This window comes from Cloeon dipterum, chromosome 4 (assembly GCF_949628265.1).
Source record: "Cloeon dipterum chromosome 4, ieCloDipt1.1, whole genome shotgun sequence".
Lineage (NCBI taxonomy): Eukaryota > Metazoa > Arthropoda > Insecta > Ephemeroptera > Baetidae > Cloeon > Cloeon dipterum.
In genome coordinates, this window is record NC_088789.1 from 6648264 (window position 1) to 6664046 (window position 15783).

The 15783-nt window shown below is 41.4% G+C and overlaps 8 protein-coding genes across 10 annotated transcripts in view; 2 read left to right on the top strand and 6 right to left on the bottom strand.

Annotated features, from left to right (window-relative positions):
- LOC135943270 (vascular endothelial growth factor receptor 1-like) overlaps positions 1-15783 on the bottom strand; it is a 45336-nt gene that overhangs the window by 27706 nt on the left and 1847 nt on the right. The gene's annotated exons all lie outside the window — the stretch shown is intronic.
- Positions 43-4159, bottom strand: LOC135942166 (uncharacterized). The gene is made up of 9 exons (XM_065488150.1): positions 3902-4159; positions 3543-3698; positions 3175-3339; positions 2689-2949; positions 2533-2595; positions 2208-2276; positions 1950-2144; positions 1616-1873; positions 43-1553 (listed from the first exon to the last, which is right to left on the bottom strand). The coding sequence occupies exons 1-9, from the start codon at positions 4035-4037 to the stop codon at positions 43-45; spliced, it is 2814 nt and encodes a 937-aa protein (XP_065344222.1). The 5' UTR covers positions 4038-4159.
- On the bottom strand, positions 4134-5375 carry LOC135942167 (uncharacterized). Its single transcript, XM_065488151.1, has 4 exons — positions 4997-5375; positions 4638-4793; positions 4270-4434; positions 4134-4162 (listed from the first exon to the last, which is right to left on the bottom strand). Exons 1-4 carry the CDS (start codon positions 5130-5132, stop codon positions 4134-4136), a joined length of 486 nt encoding a protein of 161 aa, XP_065344223.1. The 5' UTR covers positions 5133-5375.
- Positions 5371-6694, bottom strand: LOC135944375 (uncharacterized). The gene is made up of 4 exons (XM_065491255.1): positions 6398-6694; positions 6118-6250; positions 5940-6045; positions 5371-5878 (listed from the first exon to the last, which is right to left on the bottom strand). The coding sequence occupies exons 1-4, from the start codon at positions 6431-6433 to the stop codon at positions 5689-5691; spliced, it is 465 nt and encodes a 154-aa protein (XP_065347327.1). The 5' UTR covers positions 6434-6694; the 3' UTR covers positions 5371-5688.
- Positions 7065-8434, bottom strand: LOC135942168 (uncharacterized). The gene is made up of 6 exons (XM_065488152.1): positions 8399-8434; positions 8133-8259; positions 7946-8072; positions 7631-7887; positions 7449-7574; positions 7065-7393 (listed from the first exon to the last, which is right to left on the bottom strand). Exons 1-6 carry the CDS (start codon positions 8432-8434, stop codon positions 7065-7067), a joined length of 1002 nt encoding a protein of 333 aa, XP_065344224.1.
- Positions 7908-11122, top strand: LOC135944374 (uncharacterized). The gene is made up of 3 exons (XM_065491253.1): positions 7908-9599; positions 9664-9807; positions 9865-11122. Exons 1-3 carry the CDS (start codon positions 9473-9475, stop codon positions 10155-10157), a joined length of 564 nt encoding a protein of 187 aa, XP_065347325.1. The 5' UTR covers positions 7908-9472; the 3' UTR covers positions 10158-11122.
- LOC135944376 (uncharacterized) lies at positions 11171-12095 on the top strand. The gene is made up of 2 exons (XM_065491256.1): positions 11171-11694; positions 11749-12095. The coding sequence occupies exons 1-2, from the start codon at positions 11517-11519 to the stop codon at positions 12033-12035; spliced, it is 465 nt and encodes a 154-aa protein (XP_065347328.1). The 5' UTR covers positions 11171-11516; the 3' UTR covers positions 12036-12095.
- LOC135944077 (uncharacterized) lies at positions 13239-15465 on the bottom strand. The gene is made up of 3 exons (XM_065490789.1): positions 14418-15465; positions 14274-14363; positions 13239-14215 (listed from the first exon to the last, which is right to left on the bottom strand). The coding sequence occupies exons 1-3, from the start codon at positions 14630-14632 to the stop codon at positions 14143-14145; spliced, it is 378 nt and encodes a 125-aa protein (XP_065346861.1). The 5' UTR covers positions 14633-15465; the 3' UTR covers positions 13239-14142.

Genomic DNA, 15783 nt, shown 5'->3' on the forward strand with positions numbered 1-15783 from the left:
TTTTTTTAATTTTCCTCTATCAATCCACTCGCTTTATTTTTATCAGTGTTGCCTGCTTTGAAAATAAACTTGTCTTCGTTCTACGATACATGCCTTTTTGCCCCCCTTGCCAACAGAGCCAATAATGTCATAATTCTTGGCCATTCCCTGCTGCACCTCGGAGAGAATTTCATTGTGGGTGTTGGCAAAATTGTTCCTCCCATTGTACTCATCAACCGTGATGGCAGCAGCCTCGTTTGTCCTCCGGCCATTGAAGGTGGTAAAGAGCAAGTTTAGGTTTTCTGCTAGCAGCCGGTATTGCTTGGCTGCCTTATTTCTATCCTTTTCTTCTACAGCAGTGCGCAGTAGTGCTGCATGTATCTGGCAACCATTGCTCAAGTAGTCTTTGTACAACTTGAGGTCATCAGGATTCACTCGTGGCTTGTGCAACTTCTCATTTTTCTTCTTCTGAATGGCAGCCCGAGTAGTTGTGTAGGATGTGTAGTGAGCTGATTCCAAGTAAGCATGGATTTCTGTAAACTCCTCGATTGCTTCTTTAATCTTGGCCTGCTCTTCTGGGGTTTCGCCTACACGCTGTGTGGTACGTGCAAGCGCGATCTGCCTGAAAAGTGATGTAAGGGCCATGACATCATTCGGCCGCTTGAACATGGTGGACGCAACACCGCCCCCGGCAATCTTGTGTACCACAGAAATTAGGCGATCCTCTGCATGGATGCTCGCATTTACAGTGGTGCCCTTCCACACTGACCGTCTGGTAAGGTCACGCAGCTCTTTCACTAGTCCCAAGTCCTTGATGTCGGGGTGATCTCTGAAACCGTGATATAGCTGCTGCAGAAGTTTTGCTAGGCGTCGGCCCAGCAAGATGGCATTATTGCCTTGCTCACGCTTGACTGCAATGGTCCTGATGACGGCCTCAACCAGCGGGTCCCCAGAGCACAGAAATTCTGCAAGGCTCTCTCTATTCTTGGCGTGCATCCCGTGCAAGAGCTTACCGACATAGTCAGCATAGTAGGAATCCATTTGACCAGATTTGGACATGGCCATGTGGTTCATTGCTGTGAGATTGACCACCGCAAAATTCTCTGCAGACTCAAGCACTTCTTCAGTGGCAACCTGTTCTGTGTTGGGCTTGCAGTGCTTTGCATGGCTGTATTTGAAGCCCTTCTTTGTAAGAATTGAGTGGCACAACATGCACTCATATCGGATCCCACCGGAGCTGTCTGTTCCTCTCCTGAAAGGGATGATGAAGCCTTTCTTTTCCTTCTCAGCTTGCTCATTGTGTTTCTTATCACCAGCTTTAACAATCTTGTAGATGGCTTTGTTTTGGGCTCCCTTGTCTTGAAGGGCCAGCGCTTCCATTACAAGCTGTTCACCACTGTGTACAAGTCTGATGTGCCTCTGCATGTTTCCATGGGACCATTTAGGGCAGTAGAGGCAATAATGGAGGCTTTTCTTTGGACCCATAGGTAGCAGCTTGAGTGGTGACTTCCGTTGCTTGAAAGGACTGAGAGACACAGGCAAGCCAGCCACCAATACTGGTTTTGTGCACCCCGCTAATGAATAGAAAATTTTAATCTAGTCACAAAACGCTTTCAAACCAATCAAAAACTTTTACCTTGGAACAATTTTCTTTGCTTCACATGCTTCGCACGCTTCCTCATCATCGGGCCGAGAATGTGAAGCGGCTTAGATGTGCTCCCCTCAGGTACACCAATTAGGCACATTCTAACATCCTTGCTCAAATCTTGGCTGAGAGATTTAAGCCGGCACATCATGAAGTCTCTAGCATCAACAGTCTCAACTTCAAGGTCAGGGCATTGGAGCATTTCAGCAAGCAACCCTTGGAGTACATCAATCTCCATGGTGAGATCGCCTGAAAAGTTGAAGTAGGGCATGATTCACTTGACCTGCTGATCATTAAAAAATCAAAAATTAAAACATTGTCTTACACAAAGTCATTTTGGAATATAGGAGATGGCTCTCTTTTTCAGTTGCTAATTGCACAAACTCTGCTAATTCTGGATAAGTCTGTAACCCGGTTGAAGCCGCCTCGGCAACCAGTAGATATGATGGAATCAGCTGGCCAGAGCTGCAATTCCCAATGTAAAATACACGGATAAGTAGTAGAGCTGGTTGGGCGACAACTGAAACAAAGCACGTGATATATTATTTCTGACTGCAAATTCACTCTCGGGCTGACCACTTACCATCCTCTGGCATGGAATTTGCACCTTCTGCCTTGCCAGGTGTCAACTCAGCAGCAACTGCAACTGGGACTTAAAAAACCAATATTTAGGTTTCTCATCAAATCTCATTCAGAATTTATGAAATAGGCAACCCGCGCAGCAAAAAAACACAATTATAATCAACAATTACCTCTGTGCAAAACAAAACACCAGACCAATCATATTCTTGCTTTACCAGGTAAAAATATAATTTCAATGTGATTTAAAAAAATGAGACATTTAATAAAGTAAGTTTCCGGTGAAAGGAGTAATTTTATCCATTTTTTATATTGTCAAGTAAACTCACCATTTGCCAAAACTTTTTCACTTCCATGCGACTTTACTGGTGTGTTCTCGAGTACAGAAGCCCCTGGTTAACAACAATGCGATGAGTGATTAATAAAATAGAAATAGACATTTTGTAACATTGAAATATTGTAAATCTAGATACACATATAATTACCTGCTACTGAAGGACTGGTTGCCATTTTATCTTGAAGTTCAAGATCAGCAGCTTGGCCTTTAGTTGGCGTCAAGATTGGTGAAGTCAAAGGTGGTGGTTCCGGGGAATTATTCAAGTAATGTTTTGTTGCCCACTCATCATCATAATCAAAGCTTCCTCCATTCTCACCGCTCTCTTCCCTGCAGACAGCGATCTGGTCAAGCTCGGGTTGTTTATCAGCCTCTTCTAGCACAAGCTCAAAGGCACTCTCCAACCGGACATCTGAAGTAAATAAATAGTTAATTGAGGAGCTCAACCAAATTGAATTAAAAATGCACCCCGAAAGAAAAAACATAACAAACTATGTGTCTAGCCACAGATTTGCTTCAGATGCAAGGTTAAAAAACAATTAAAGAGCAGTTTGGGCATGTGAAATCATTAACAAAAAATCGAAAAATATTCCTTAAAAATCCAGGATGCAATTTAACACATTGGAAACACACTCACCACTTTCTCTGACTTCACCAGCCCCTTCAGCCCAGCTTTCAGCCTCTCCGTCTTGCTTTGCAGACGGCCCTGCACACCTTTCAACGTCCTTCTCGTCGTTCTCAGCAGACTTGGCACTTCTCAAGGCAGTTTGCATGGCCGGCGCCTGCCTCTCAAAACAGGGAACTGAAAATAAGAACAGTTAGACAGGTTGCAAACAATAAATACAACAATTTTCTCAACCCGGCTGATACTACAGGCGAGACACGTGTGTCATGCGGGCTGCCAACAGCCAAGGACTTTTAATAGCACTGATACAGCAAGCCAAGAGTCGAAAAATATTCCTTAAAAATCCAGGATGCAATTTAACACATTGGAAACACACTCACCACTTTCTCTGACTTCACCAGCCCCTTCAGCCCAGCTTTCAGCCTCTCCGTCTTGCTTTGCAGACGGCCCTGCACACCATTCAACGTCCTTCTCAACAGGCGTGGCACTTCTCAAGGCAGTTTGCATGGCCGGCGCCTGCCTCTCAGAACAGGGAACTGAAAATAAGAACAGTTAGACAGGTTGCAAACAATAAATACAACAATTTTCTCAACCCGGCTGATACTACAGGCGAGACACGTGTGTCATGCGGGCTGCCAACAGCCAAGGACTTTTAATAGCACTGATACAGCAAGCCAAGAGTCGAAAAATATTCCTTAAAAATCCAGGATGCAATTTAACACATTGGAAACACACTCACCAATTTCTCTGACTTCACCAGCCCCTTCAGCCCAGCTTTCAGCCTCTCCGTCTTGCTTTGCAGACGGCCCTGCACACCTTTCAACGTCCTTCTCGTCGTTCTCAGCAGACTTGGCACTTCTCAAGGCAGTTTGCATGGCCGGCGCCTGCCTCTCAAAACAGGGAACTGAAAATAAGAACAGTTAGACAGGTTGCAAACAATAAATACAACAATTTTCTCAACCCGGCTGATACTACAGGCGAGACACGTGTGTCATGCGGGCTGCCAACAGCCAAGGACTTTTAATAGCACTGATACAGCAAGCCAAGAGTCGAAAAATATTCCTTAAAAATCCAGGATGCAATTTAACACATTGGAAACACACTCACCACTTTCTCTGACTTCACCAGCCCCTTCAGCCCAGCTTTCAGCCTCTCCGTCTTGCTTTGCAGACGGCCCTGCACACCTTTCAACGTCCTTCTCGTCGTTCTCAGCAGACTTGGCACTTCTCAAGGCAGTTTGCATGGCCGGCGCCTGCCTCTCAAAACAGGGAACTGAAAATAAGAACAGTTAGACAGGTTGCAAACAATAAATACAACAATTTTCTCAACCCGGCTGATACTACAGGCGAGACACGTGTGTCATGCGGGCTGCCAACAGCCAAGGACTTTTAATAGCACTGATACAGCAAGCCAAGAGTCGAAAAATATTCCTTAAAAATCCAGGATGCAATTTAACACATTGGAAACACACTCACCACTTTCTCTGACTTCACCAGCCCCTTCAGCCCAGCTTTCAGCCTCTCCGTCTTGCTTTGCAGACGGCCCTGCACACCATTCAACGTCCTTCTCAACAGGCGTGGCACTTCTCAAGGCAGTTTGCATGGCCGGCGCCTGCCTCTCAGAACAGGGAACTGAAAATAAGAACAGTTAGAACGGTTGCAAACAATAAATACAACAATTTTCTCAACCCGGCTGATACTACAGGCGAGACACGAGTGTCATGCGGGTTGCCAGCAGCCAAGAACTTTTAATAGCACTGATACAGCAAGCCAAGAGTCGAAAAATATTCCTTAAAAATCCAGGATGCAATTTAACACATTGGAAACACACTCACCAATTTCTCTGACTTCACCAGCCCCTTCAGCCCAGCTTTCAGCCTCTCCGTCTTGCTTTGCAGACGGCCCTGCACACCTTTCAACGTCCTTCTCGTCGTTCTCAGCAGACTTGGCACTTCTCAAGGCAGTTTGCATGGCCGGCGCCTGCCTCTCAAAACAGGGAACTGAAAATAAGAACAGTTAGACAGGTTGCAAACAATAAATACAACAATTTTCTCAACCCGGCTGATACTACAGGCGAGACACGAGTGTCATGCGGGTTGCCAGCAGCCAAGAACTTTTAATAGCACTGATACAGCAAGCCAAGAGTCGAAAAATATTCCTTAAAAATCCAGGATGCAATTTAACACATTGGAAACACACTCACCAATTTCTCTGACTTCACCAGCCCCTTCAGCCCAGCTTTCAGCCTCTCCGTCTTGCTTTGCAGACGGCCCTGCACACCTTTCAACGTCCTTCTCGTCGTTCTCAGCAGACTTGGCACTTCTCAAGGCAGTTTGCATGGCCGGCGCCTGCCTCTCAAAACAGGGAACTGAAAATAAGAACAGTTAGACAGGTTGCAAACAATAAATACAACAATTTTCTCAACCCGGCTGATACTACAGGCGAGACACGTGTGTCATGCGGGCTGCCAACAGCCAAGGACTTTTAATAGCACTGATACAGCAAGCCAAGAGTCGAAAAATATTCCTTAAAAATCCAGGATGCAATTTAACACATTGGAAACACACTCACCACTTTCTCTGACTTCACCAGCCCCTTCAGCCATGCACTCCACCTTGCCTACTTTTGGTCCTACAGCTAATAGACGTGCTCGCCGGCTACTATGCTCACAATCATCTCGGGGTGCAGATTTCAATAATACTTTTCTTGCTTGCATCCTGTCAATTATTGCAATAATCATTTCACAAATTATGCGTTACATTTATTTCTACAACTTACAGATCACTAGCCTTCTGATTAATATATGCCTTTCTTGCTTCTGCAAATTTGAGCTGACAATCCTGCAAACACATTTCCCGCTCTTTGCGCATTGCTTCATTAAAATCTGCAAGTTTCAAATAAAAAATATCAAAACAGAAATCATTGAAATACATTTTAAAAAATAAAACATACTCACCACCAACAAACATAACCAGCTCAAGTGTATCTCCCGGTGACCGAGGCCGGATAAAGTCACCTTCGCAACTGGCATCAACCACTTTAACTTTTAGGCCATTCTTTGGGCTGAAAGTTACACCATACCTGACAGCCTGCAATTTGAAAACAAAGTAATTTCTTAGACCTTCTAACAGGAACAAAAAATGCAACGCGCTGCACAATAAATCTTATAAATAAAAATTCTGATCTGCTGGAAACACCTAAATTAAGACAATAACTATTCTGTTAATTAAGTTTACCTTTAGCAGGTCAATCCGCGTCCTTGCTTTCCTCATGGTGATATTGCCCTTTTGAGTGGTTCTCTTTCAGGATGTGGCCAGATTAATAATCGCAATTTCAGCCCGCGAATCAACAAATTGGTGGCCATTAACTGAAAAGCGCGCAAAACTACTGAAACAGGAAACAGGATATCGCGCGTTTTCAACTTGCACCAATCAGGACAAGGCATGCTTCACTTGTCATATAGCCCTTATTGTTTCAGCTAGTTTGGCGCTGACTTTTGATTTACATCAATGCGACAATAAATGACCAGCCATCTGCCCAATCCATTTTCCATGCTCTACTTAGAGATTCTGAGTTGCAAATATTAAACAATCGACAAAACACTGTTTAAAATATATTTTTTCAGCAACTATAGACCTTCCGGGATGTTAATACCACAAAAACCATTGGGTAAATAAAGCACAAAAGCTTCTTTAAAATCACTAACAAAATAATTTTATGAGGAATATATGCATTAAAGATTCAAAGCAAACACATTATTCATGAAATGCCTTCACCAAAGTCAATTTATTAAAATAATTTGAAGCATAATAATAGCAAAAATTTTCTCAACTAGCCATGCGCACACCATAAATTAAAGTTCAAGGGCCCAAACAAATTAAAATCAAGCACATTGCAAGCAGATTACTTAAACTTTCTTCCTGGTCCCTCCTTTGCCAGCGCATCCAGCAGTTCATCGTGCTCCGGAAGACACTTCATCTTGATCATTTTCTCAATGAATGTTTCCAGCACTGCCATCAAATCCAAAAGAGCTTCGTGTTTCATCTCCAGCTCAACCAGTTCTTTCTTCACATCAACAGCCCGACAACAAATGCTGTGATTCTTGTCGTTGGAGATCTCCATACTTGAATGGGAGTCCACAATGGCCTCCTGCACTTGTTTAAATTTCACTTCAAGTGACTCCAACTCTCCTCTAACCAGGCTCATTTCCTTTCGGAGTGCTCGGACTTTATCTGAGGGATGTTCAACAAATTAGCTCCATGCCAGAATACAATCAATTTATATTACAATGGCAACCAATCGACGGGCTTGGAGCAATGCCAGTTCCAGTGTCGATTGCAACAGATTCCAGGCTCCACCGGCTGCCGTCATACTTCAGCACTACAGACACAGCCCGCAAAGCTTCACTCATGTCTGAAATATTTAAAGTTTTAGTCAATGTTCCCCATTAAAAAACTACAACACCTTACCTGCACCCATGTCAAGCAAGACCTCATCCAGCAAAATATTCGGCCAAAATCCCTGGCGTTCGATGTCAAATTTTTCATGGATTACTTGGCCTCCGGTTCCCACTGAATCACATGTGTCCTGCTTGTCACAGTGTTGGTCAACTCTAGCTTCTTTGCTGCTCCCAGCGCCACTTCCGTAAACTGTCGGTTCACTTTCTTGGATATTAAATTCTTCTACATCTTTCCTATACTGGTTCTCAACAACCCGACAGCAAAACCTACCATAAAACAATACACAATACAAATTGGTTAATAACTATTTATTTATATCATTACCTCTTGACTCGGCCATCAGCGCCACTACCATCAGCCTCAGCCTTCTGCGACGCCTTTTCGATGAACTCAGTAATGCGATTCGGGTAACGCATAAAATTTTCCTTCCAAGTGTACGCGTCACTTGCCCCTGCAAACATTCAATTTACAAAAAAAAAGTCGCATCAATAAAAAATAAATAAAAACTAACTTCCAATGTAAATCATCATCTCCTCCTCATCATCTTCAGGTCTAATTAATCCACCAATAAATCCATTCATAGCAGGTCGAACAAACAGACTGCATTTATCATTGCAGGTAACCGCAAATGGATAATTCTGCAATGGCAAATAACCTAATTAATTCTAAAATACAGTACAAAATGCTAAAAATCAAATCTATCTACATAATCAAAACTATCCACGATCAATAAATAAATGCTACGCTTTTCATTAGACATCTATATTTCCTGCTTACCATGATTGAATCTATTCTGCTTATTGGTTTGCTCATCTCTTAATATCGTAGTTTCTCTAGGGATATACAATTCTTCTCGCCTAATAATCAAGGATTAGGATTCAAAATCAGTCTCGTTCAACCCGTACAACGTTCTCTTGCTGATAATGTGAGTGTAACTGCATAGCAATGGCGGAAAAAACAAAACACACGCGTTATCCATACAACTACGAAAATCAGTTTAATTATAATCACAGTGCTTAGCCACAATTAAATTGATTTCTATTTCAAGGGTGTCAATATATTATTCAGCAGACGGTAATTATTGCCCAACACTAGTGAAAAAATTATTAATGCAAAATTTTAACTCGCATTCACAATTATTTTTAAACACTAAAAGTTGTCCCGCCAAATTCAGCCGACGCGCGAAATTGATATTGGCGCCAACACCACCACACACCGCTCGCAGCACTCACTCAACAGCTCAACACACACTTTTGCTTGTTACGCTCATCCAGCAACAACATCTTTACTAGCTGCGCATAAATTGTGAGTAATTTTTCTAGAATATATTATTGCATGTTCAATTAATTCTTAACACACAATTACGATTTCGGTTTCTTATATTACAATAACACTTCCATTTATTGATTTGGACATCCCGATTAGATAAATGCATTATTTCAACATTTATGTAATTATGTACATAACATGCATTATACGCTAAATTATGTATGAATATTACTTCTTACTCACGGGGTGTAATGTTCACTGTTACTTAAACCTATATCTGGCATTGCATTTACTTCAATTCAATTCTGATTATTTTCAAACATTTAATTCACGAGTTTTATTAAAATCATAAATTAAATTTTCATTCATATTATATAACATACAATTTCTTGATTCACAACAAAAAGCAACGCTTGCAGCATTACACACCCCGAAAGTAAATAATAATGCGCTTAAAACTTTGATAAAAACACTAATACATAAATATGTTACATCCATTTGACTCACAACTAATATCTCCATCATGCAAATTCAATTTCTGACAATTTTTACAGCCTACTTTTCAAACTGTGGCCACATATTATGTCCGGGATGCAAGATAACAACACCTCCAACAGTGCCAAAACACCATCCAGACATAGCATCGGCTCCTGGCATGATGACTGGAGTGAGGAAATGAAACAACACGTTGACTATGAGTATCTGCGGCGTAAGTTACAATCCACTTAAAACTATTCCAAATTTTTCTTTGATCGCGTATCTCTTCCAACCAGGGGGCCTCAGAGAACCTCTGGGTAAAGGCTCGACAGTCACAGTAAATTACTCAGGCAACCCTTTGGTCGCCACCAGCATTGAACTTACAGGAGTGACTCATTCCAGTCAGCATCAGCAGACAGAGCTGTGCGCATCTGCAGCTGGTAATTGTGTTTCGTATAATTCACTCGCAGCCATTTAAATTAATTTCATCTCTACAGAATCCATCGCTAAATCCAAGCACACCATTTCCAAAATCATCCGGCATATGCATCGCATCGAGCACGACCTTTGCCTGACTCAGAGGGAGCTGATCCGGGCTGCAGATGAGGAATCTCGCACCGTGAATGCCACAGAGGCCATCAACAAAATGCTTGAGGACCTTCTGCTGCAGCGAAAAAAAATCAATGGACAAATTGATAATGCAGTAGATGCTGCGACTCGTCTTGAGCGCATCATTGCCTCATTGTCAGAGCCCAAAGCAAAGGCAGTCCATCAAAAAGCCAAAATTTAAGATTCATTTTAAGTTTTTCAAGTGCCACTGCTGGCAGTTTATATGAGTTTGTAATAACAGTTTATTCGTCTTTCTCGGGCTGACGCAAATGTATTTTTTTTTAGATATTACCCGACTGCTTGTCAAAACAATCCTTTGTAATTTTTTTTTCATAGTAATTTTGTCTAAACAGCTTTTTCTAATTTTCTACAATTTCTTGACTAAAACGACATCCCGTCTGATGTAACATCGATTATTTTGCATTAAAAATATTTTTTGTAAACACAATTTTCTTCACACCCTGTTTAATTAATATTTAAACCGACAATTTTTAATTCAATCGTGTCCGAAAAACTATACGGCACACGATTGTCATCAAAACAATAAAATTTATTACACTTTCACAGTTCTTAGCTCCTATTAAGGCATTACGTAATTTTGTCAAGACACAATCTAATTACTTTTACAGCATTACCTTCATTAGAATATCAACCCTCAACTAGCAACAATCAATCACTGATTTATTGTCACATAACTATTTCTTTTGCCACCTAATTTGACCATTACAGATTCAATTCATCTCTAATGACGCGATTTCTAGCATAATGATTTGGTTCAACACAATTTTTTTAAATAATAGTCATTGCTTCAACAATTAAAAAGCATTATAAACGTTAAAAAATAATAATAAAACACGCTATTATTTGCAATCAATTCACTGGTTTTTCCCCAAATCTTACAGTCTAAACACATCCCGCCCAAATTCAAGCTTCGCGCGCGATTTTGATTGGTCCTAAAAATAACGCTCCATCCATAAAGCCTCCACGCCCACACAGCACCACAGCAACACACAGCACCAGAACCGCATGCCGCTAACAAACAGTTAATCCAATCGCATCCGCCAGAACGACAAGAACTCCATGTAAGTTATTATCAAATTACGCTTTTCAATATGGAACAAACACAACTTATTTGATATTGCATTAACCCGCTACCACATTTTGATTTTACGCAGCACAACATAGACAAATTTCCACGCGCTTGCATGTCCATTAAATATTTTTTGTATTAGACTAACCTTGTTTACGGGCTGATTTACCCATTTCCGCTTGAATTGTCAAACTTAATTTATTCAATACATGTTTCCATCAACCCGCCACACACATACCATTACATAACAAACCATTACTTTCACAAATTGAACCACCCTATTGCACATAATTAATTTCCCCGCAACTAAATTCAATTAGTAAATAAAAAAATATAACAACACAGACAATCAACAATTTCTCCGGCAAATATTAATGTAATTCATCCCGCTTAAAATTCATATCTGCATTACAGATATTAACTGTCCTACATCATACGGGTTGTTTCAACATGAGCAAATCAGACGAAGACATGATTAACCTGGACAGCGACAGCGACATGTCGACTGCCTCCACCCTATGCTGCTGGGGTTGTTGCAACGCGCCAAGTTCGCCAACAGCAGCGGCCTCCAAACAGCTTTGTGATGAGGACTGCATCAAGCACTTCCAGGGAGGCACAACTGTTGGAAGTAAGTTAATTTCAATTTTGTCTAGTGCAGCCTTTCATTCTCGCACCGTTACAGATTCACTCGTTAGGGCAGAGGCTGCGCTGGAAAAACTCTACGTTTCCTACAATGACTTGAACACTGAATACAAAGACGCGCAGGCTGTTCTGCGAGAAAACAGTCAGGAGACAGACTGGCTGGAAAATGCTCGAAGAAGGATCAGCATGAGGATCGAACGCCTCGTGAGGATGCGTCCCAAGATTGAACAACGGGTGAAGGACGCATCCAAGGCAGTTGTCGAGTTCGAGCAACGCCTCACCGAGTTTACGAAGCCTGCTCAAGACCTGTCCTCCGCGAGAAAATGATCGACAACTTTTTTGTAGTTGATTTTTTGCGGGATGTTTTTTTTATTGAAATCTTTCGGCCACATCAGCCAACACCATTGCATTGTCACCTCATTATTTTTATTTCTGTAACTAAAATTCTTCAATTGCAACCCGACATTTGTATGTATTGTACCTTTTTAATTTTGTAATAAAATGTTCATATTATAAATTTAATTCCTGATGCCAATTAATTGAAAACTACCAATTATAAATTACTAGAATATTTACTGCAAACACACATTGTATTCCATTTATATTACTTCCTAAAACATAATTATTTAAACTCATTCAGCTCTAACAAGCCTTCATATATGACGCTATTTACAAAAACACTGTCTGGTTTTTCCCCAATCTGAGCCTCCTCATTTGTCACCAAGAGACTCGTGAGTCTCTTCATGACAGAAACACCGCAAAGTTTGGGTGGTCTGAAGAGACTCGTGAGTCTCTTCAGGACAGAAACACCGCAAAGTTTGGGTGGTCTGAAGAGACTCGTGAGTCTCTTCAGGACAGAAACACCGCAAAGTTTGGGTGGTCTGAAGAGACTCGTGAGTCTCTTCAGGACAGAAACACCGCAAAGTTTGGGTGGTCTAAAGACACTCACTGTCACCAAGAAACTCATGAGTCTCTTGGTGACAGTTTTTTTATCCATGAGTCTCTTCAGACCACTATGTAAAGCCTTTCCCGCCAAATTCAAAAAACGCGCGCGCATTTGTGATTTGCGCCAAGAACACCACTGCAACCACACCTTTTGCACAGCACAGAGCAGTACCACTTACTATTCAGCCATTGCAAAACGCACTCGCAAACAACAACATCCACTGAATAACGTGAATCACCAATAAATCCGTGTAAGTTTATCTCATGATATCCTTCCTTCATCAATTACATACTGCCACCACGAATGTATTTCTCTACATAACTGTTTCCTTGCGGGCTGTTTAAGTAAATTTCATATTTCATCTTATGACTTTCTTTCTTAATTAACATGTTTAAATCATCTCCACATACATAACATACCATTCTTTACATATACATGATCAACCAGCTTATGCAAATAATTACTTTCAGCCCGCACAAGCACATAATGATTAAAAGCCATAACAAAACATTCACATTTATCCCACCTTTGCAGCCAAGATAATTTATTCGGGATGTCTGCCATGCAACGTTTGTACTCTGACGACAACTTCCAACACAAGGGGAATCCTACTAACATGGATCCCTGCCAAAACACGGAGGGTAACTTCGCAGCTTCTGAGCACCAGCAATTGCAAGCCAGGTGCTCTTCAGCTAAAGGTAAATGTTCTTTATTTCAAGTATTGTCGCCATTTAATTACATGTCTATTACAGCATCAATTGCAACTTGTGAGAGGGCAATTAAAACATTCTACCGCAGACTTGACAACATTCAAGCTGACCTGTCCAACAAACACGTTGACTACGCCGGAAAGTTCCGTGAAATTGATCAAGTACAAAGAGAGATCAACGCCATGTACAGGAAACAGCGCAAGCTCAGGGAGGAGCTGGTTGGGCTCGATGCCCGTGTAAAGTTGCACCAGATGCAATGAGACACTTTGAGAGGCAGTTGACCTCAAAGGGAGGCGCATGTCGAGGTGCACCCTTCAAATAATAGTGCACTCATTCTGTTTCAAAATTTTTGATAAATTTTCTTTTTCTCGGTATGAAACTAATTATTACCATACGGGATGTTTCTGATTTGCACATGTGTAAAGGCTTATAGGCAATTGTATCACACACTTTCTTATAAATTTATAAATATTTGTAGCTCTTTTCATCGGAATGCAACCCGGGTAGTGTACCGCCATTGAATTCAATAAAACATTGTTTTTCAAATTTCACTTCCCTATTATCTTTTAATGTCAGCCACCAATTCCAGTTTTATATACAACAACCCGACCACCACACTGCAAAAACCCACTCGAAAAAAAATAAATCCAAGACAAAAGCATCCAACTACAAAAGGATTGTCACCACTAGCCGACAATTTACAATAAAAATGATCGAAAATAATCTTCCTGCATTACAAAGCAAACCACACACTTTACAAGAATGATCACCCCGTCTATTAGTTGAAGATCGGTCTCCTTCTCTTTGGCACTGGGCCTCTTGCACATGCAGCCAATTTCGCCAACTCTAACCTAAAAGATAATTCATATATCAGTCTCACTATACAATTTAATAATTGCTTTTTATTACTGCCAGTCCTCCACAAGAATTTGCATTGATTGCCGAACTGCAACATATGATAGCTCGGGCACACTTCCTGGAAGATGATCCTCTGTTTCACTGAAAATAATAATTTTCAATTACATAAATTTTCTCAGCAACATCAATACATACCTGCTGCCAACTGGCATTGTCTGTTCCTTCGGGCTGTCAAACTCTAAAAAGATGTCCTGGTCAGAGTCCGAATCTTCGCTGCTCAGGTCATCCCTCAATTTGGAATCAACGTCCGAACTCTGTTGTTTGGCTTCAGTTGGCTTCTCCAACGCGCACTCTTCCGCAGCATCAGTGTCTTCCATCTCCCTACTGATTGTGAACAATATAATTTCCATATTTTGATAACTTCACTCATTGGGCCACAAAAACACAATGAAAACATTCAAAAATATTTCTGTCTCCATAACTACTCACAACACACAACACACAATGAGGCTTCGGCTGCATGGTCTCACCAACTATGATTGTAACTCTTGGCACGGGATACACAACTTTCACCAGCTGCAATTTGGTCCTTCACGGCACCGACACATTTATCTAACTCAACCCGGACACGATTTGTCACAAAATTTGTCTTGTAAATGTGTCACAAAATAACGCATGAATCATCTATTGCAAAATAAAAATTAAATTTGCGGGCTGCAATGCATCTCTGTTCTTCACATTATTTTAACAAATTCAAAGCTTTAAAATTATCAATAAACGAGTCATGTGTCCACACATAACCAAGAGATTTGCAACTTGAAGGTCGCTAAGTTAGCAACTGATTTGAACACTTGTTTAGTGCCATCCATCGCCATCAATATTAAAGGAAACAGTGCCGCGTGTTTGGCCGCTATTTTAGCCGCTGGTTTAACCGCTAAATTACCGACAAAATTAGCCGCTTGACCCACCGCGCCCAACAATAACTTGGGCATGACCCAAACAACACATTTAAAGATGAGAAACATGCCAATCATTGCTTCTATGGCTGCATCGCTTTCTGGACAACCTCCAAGCCACCCCGTGAAAACACCCTCTCCAGGCATCTTACAATAGTTACTCACCCTCCAGCAACACCAATCAGTTATCCCCCTTCACATCACTACACAAACACAAAACTTTCACGCCCCCAGATAGGGCAAAAACAACACAAAACACATCATAAACACAATTTACCACGCTTATGAGGCACACTTTAAACAGCAACTATGGCGGCCAAACAATCTTTAACAGAAGCGGGGAAGACGCGGTGCCGGTAAAATTATCCGAAATATCGTTGAAAAACCGCAACCGCCACTTGGCTCCGCCCCAATCCTGTGGGGGGGGAATGTGCCAACATAATAAAATCGCGACGACGGCGCCACCAAAATCCATACACACGAACTCACTTTTGGGTTTTTAAAATATGTCACGAAGAGACTCGTGAGTCTCTTGAGGACAGAAAAACCATGAAGTTTGGGTGGTCTGAAGAGACTCACTGTCACGAAGAGACTCTGAGTCTCTT

Coding starts and splice junctions, on each gene's coding strand:
- LOC135942167 (XM_065488151.1), bottom strand. CDS start 5,132: ATGCAAACTGCCTTGAGAAGTGCCAAGTCTGCTGAGAACGACGAGAAG. Junction 4,794..4,996: donor TGGTGAAGTCAGAGAAATTG/GTGAGTGTGTTT, acceptor TCTTATTTTCAG/TTCCCTGTTCTGAGAGGCAG. Junction 4,163..4,269: donor TGGTGAAGTCAGAGAAAGTG/GTGAGTGTGTTT, acceptor GGCTGTTGGCAG/CCCGCATGACACACGTGTCT.
- LOC135942168 (XM_065488152.1), bottom strand. CDS start 8,434: ATGAGCAAACCAATAAGCAGAATAGATTCAATCATG. Junction 8,260..8,398: donor GCAGAATAGATTCAATCATG/GTAAGCAGGAAA, acceptor TTGCCATTGCAG/AATTATCCATTTGCGGTTAC. Junction 8,073..8,132: donor GATGATGATTTACATTGGAA/GTTAGTTTTTAT, acceptor GAATGTTTGCAG/GGGCAAGTGACGCGTACACT.
- LOC135942166 (XM_065488150.1), bottom strand. CDS start 4,037: ATGCAAACTGCCTTGAGAAGTGCCAAGTCTGCTGAGAACGACGAGAAG. Junction 3,340..3,542: donor TGGTGAAGTCAGAGAAAGTG/GTGAGTGTGTTT, acceptor TCTTATTTTCAG/TTCCCTGTTTTGAGAGGCAG. Junction 2,950..3,174: donor TGGTGAAGTCAGAGAAAGTG/GTGAGTGTGTTT, acceptor TATTTACTTCAG/ATGTCCGGTTGGAGAGTGCC.
- LOC135944376 (XM_065491256.1), top strand. CDS start 11,517: ATGAGCAAATCAGACGAAGACATGATTAACCTGGACAGCGACAGCGAC. Junction 11,695..11,748: donor GGGAGGCACAACTGTTGGAA/GTAAGTTAATTT, acceptor GCACCGTTACAG/ATTCACTCGTTAGGGCAGAG.
- LOC135944375 (XM_065491255.1), bottom strand. CDS start 6,433: ATGAGGAAAGCAAGGACGCGGATTGACCTGCTAAAG. Junction 6,251..6,397: donor CGCGGATTGACCTGCTAAAG/GTAAACTTAATT, acceptor TTCAAATTGCAG/GCTGTCAGGTATGGTGTAAC. Junction 5,879..5,939: donor AATCAGAAGGCTAGTGATCT/GTAAGTTGTAGA, acceptor AATAATTGACAG/GATGCAAGCAAGAAAAGTAT.
- LOC135944374 (XM_065491253.1), top strand. CDS start 9,473: ATGTCCGGGATGCAAGATAACAACACCTCCAACAGTGCCAAAACACCA. Junction 9,600..9,663: donor TGACTATGAGTATCTGCGGC/GTAAGTTACAAT, acceptor TCTTCCAACCAG/GGGGCCTCAGAGAACCTCTG. Junction 9,808..9,864: donor GCTGTGCGCATCTGCAGCTG/GTAATTGTGTTT, acceptor TCATCTCTACAG/AATCCATCGCTAAATCCAAG.
- LOC135944077 (XM_065490789.1), bottom strand. CDS start 14,632: ATGGAAATTATATTGTTCACAATCAGTAGGGAGATGGAAGACACTGAT. Junction 14,364..14,417: donor ACAATGCCAGTTGGCAGCAG/GTATGTATTGAT, acceptor TATTATTTTCAG/TGAAACAGAGGATCATCTTC. Junction 14,216..14,273: donor ATTCTTGTGGAGGACTGGCA/GTAATAAAAAGC, acceptor ATTATCTTTTAG/GTTAGAGTTGGCGAAATTGG.